General features: G+C 43.5%; 1 protein-coding gene across 1 annotated transcript; it reads left to right on the top strand.

Annotated features, from left to right (window-relative positions):
- Window positions 1–1,050: 1,050 nt before the first annotated feature.
- On the top strand, window positions 1,051–1,986 carry LOC123349225 (olfactory receptor 51G2-like). Its single transcript, XM_044987120.1, has one exon. It carries the CDS (start codon window positions 1,051–1,053, stop codon window positions 1,984–1,986), a length of 936 nt encoding a protein of 311 aa, XP_044843055.1.

Consider the following 1,986-nt stretch of genomic DNA (forward strand, 5'->3'; position numbering starts at 1 on the left):
CCAGTCAATTATTAAGCCAGGGACAGAGGAGCTAGTAGACTATTGTTTGCTAATGAGTGACTGAATGAGGGCTGAGATGTTGCAAAGTGGAACACTGGCCAGGCAAAGCACGCCAGCTTCTCTTAGAGGGATTCTTGCGGGTCAGAGTGTATCACCAGGACCATTTGCTAAGAGAAAGTTAATAGAACCAATTTCTGATCAAATTTACACATGCAAATCTGGAGTGATGCCATTGAAGTCAATGTTATTGAATTAAACTCCTGCCCCTAAGAATTTATCCCATGTGCTCGAAAGAGGCAGTGGAATAATTTGAACTCTCAGGAGTGGAGAAAATGATAGATAGATAGATAGATAGATAGATAGATAGATAGATAGATAGATAGATAGATAGATAGATAGGCAAAAACATGTTTATGAATGGCTTCAATACAGGAAAGATAAATATGACTGTTTTAATAATGCTGTTGCCATGTGTTTACATACATGTCATGATACAATGAGCCACACTCAGAATTGAAGGGCCAGAAAGGGTGTAATTGGGAAGGTCACAACTGTAAAATCGCAGAGTACTCAAGTAGGCTACAGAACTCACAGACACAAGATATCAATGTAGCCAAGAGCTTAGCACGATTCAAAGAGGGACTGGATGAGTATATGGGTAAACAAAAAATTCAATTACCGTGATCAGGATTAAATGAAAAACTGTTGGAAGGGCTCTAAACCTTCCTGATTTATACCACAAATTATGTCTAATTAGTGGTTGTCAGGGGAAACTTTCCCTACATGCAGGTTATCTCATAACTGCCTCTTGCAGGACTTCTTCCACCTTCTTCTGAAGGATGTGGAATTGACAACTGGGTACAGGGCTAGATCAATCACAGTTTTCATCCAAACTGGCCATGCCTATCTTGCTATTGGTGTTGTAAATCCAAGTCTATGTTTTTGCTCTCTACACTTGCATTGAGAGCAGAAAGATGTCTTGTTAAATATCATGTTCTTTTTCCTTTTAGAAAGGAAAGTTCAATACTCCTCGGACCTCCCCAGTCCATTATGTCAGCTGTCAATGACACCAAATTCACATCTGCAGTGTTCCTTCTCACCGGGCTACCAGGTCAGGAAGAGGTCCATCTCTGGATATCTGTTCCCTTCTGCTTCATGTATGCTATTTCAATAGTAGGAAATTCAGCCATTCTGTTCATTATAAAAACAGATCCAAGCCTCCATGAGCCCATGTACATTTTCCTTTCCATGTTGGCCATCACAGACCTTGGCATATCGATAACCACCATACCAACGATACTGGGCATATACCTGTTTAACTCTAGGGAGATCAGCCTGGATGCCTGTTTTGCCCAGCTGTTCTTCATCCACTCACTTCAGTGCATTGAATCCTCCCTGCTCTTGTTGATGGCCTTTGACCGCTTCATCGCAATCCGTGACCCGCTGAGATATGCCTCCATCTTAACCCTGCCAAGAACAGCCAAGATGGGACTGGCCTTTGTGCTAAGAGGGGTGGCCATAATACTACCACTTCCCTTTCTCCTGAGACGTTTCCAATATTGTCAAGCCAATGTCCTCTCCCATTCCTACTGCCTACACCAGGAGGTCATGAAGATGGCTTGTTCTGATATCAGAATCAACAGCATCTATGGTTTGTTTACTACACTCTTAACAATGGGGTTGGACTCGCTGCTCATCTTCCTCTCGTATGTGATGATTCTCAAAACAGTATTAAGTGTTGTTTCCCACACAGAGTGCCTCAGGGCCCTGAACACCTGCGTCTCCCACCTCTGCGCCGTCCTGCTCTTCTACATGCCAGAGATCGGCCTGTCTGTGATACACAGATTCGGGAAGGGTTCTTTTCCCATACTTCAGATTCTCCTGGGCTACATCTCCCTGCTGGTCCCGCCCTTGATGAACCCAATTGTTTACAGCGTGAAAAGCAAACACCTTCGTAGGAGGATAATTAGGGCCCTCGTTAAGTGA

Source organism: Mauremys mutica, chromosome 1, assembly GCF_020497125.1.
Source record: "Mauremys mutica isolate MM-2020 ecotype Southern chromosome 1, ASM2049712v1, whole genome shotgun sequence".
Lineage (NCBI taxonomy): Eukaryota > Metazoa > Chordata > Testudines > Geoemydidae > Mauremys > Mauremys mutica.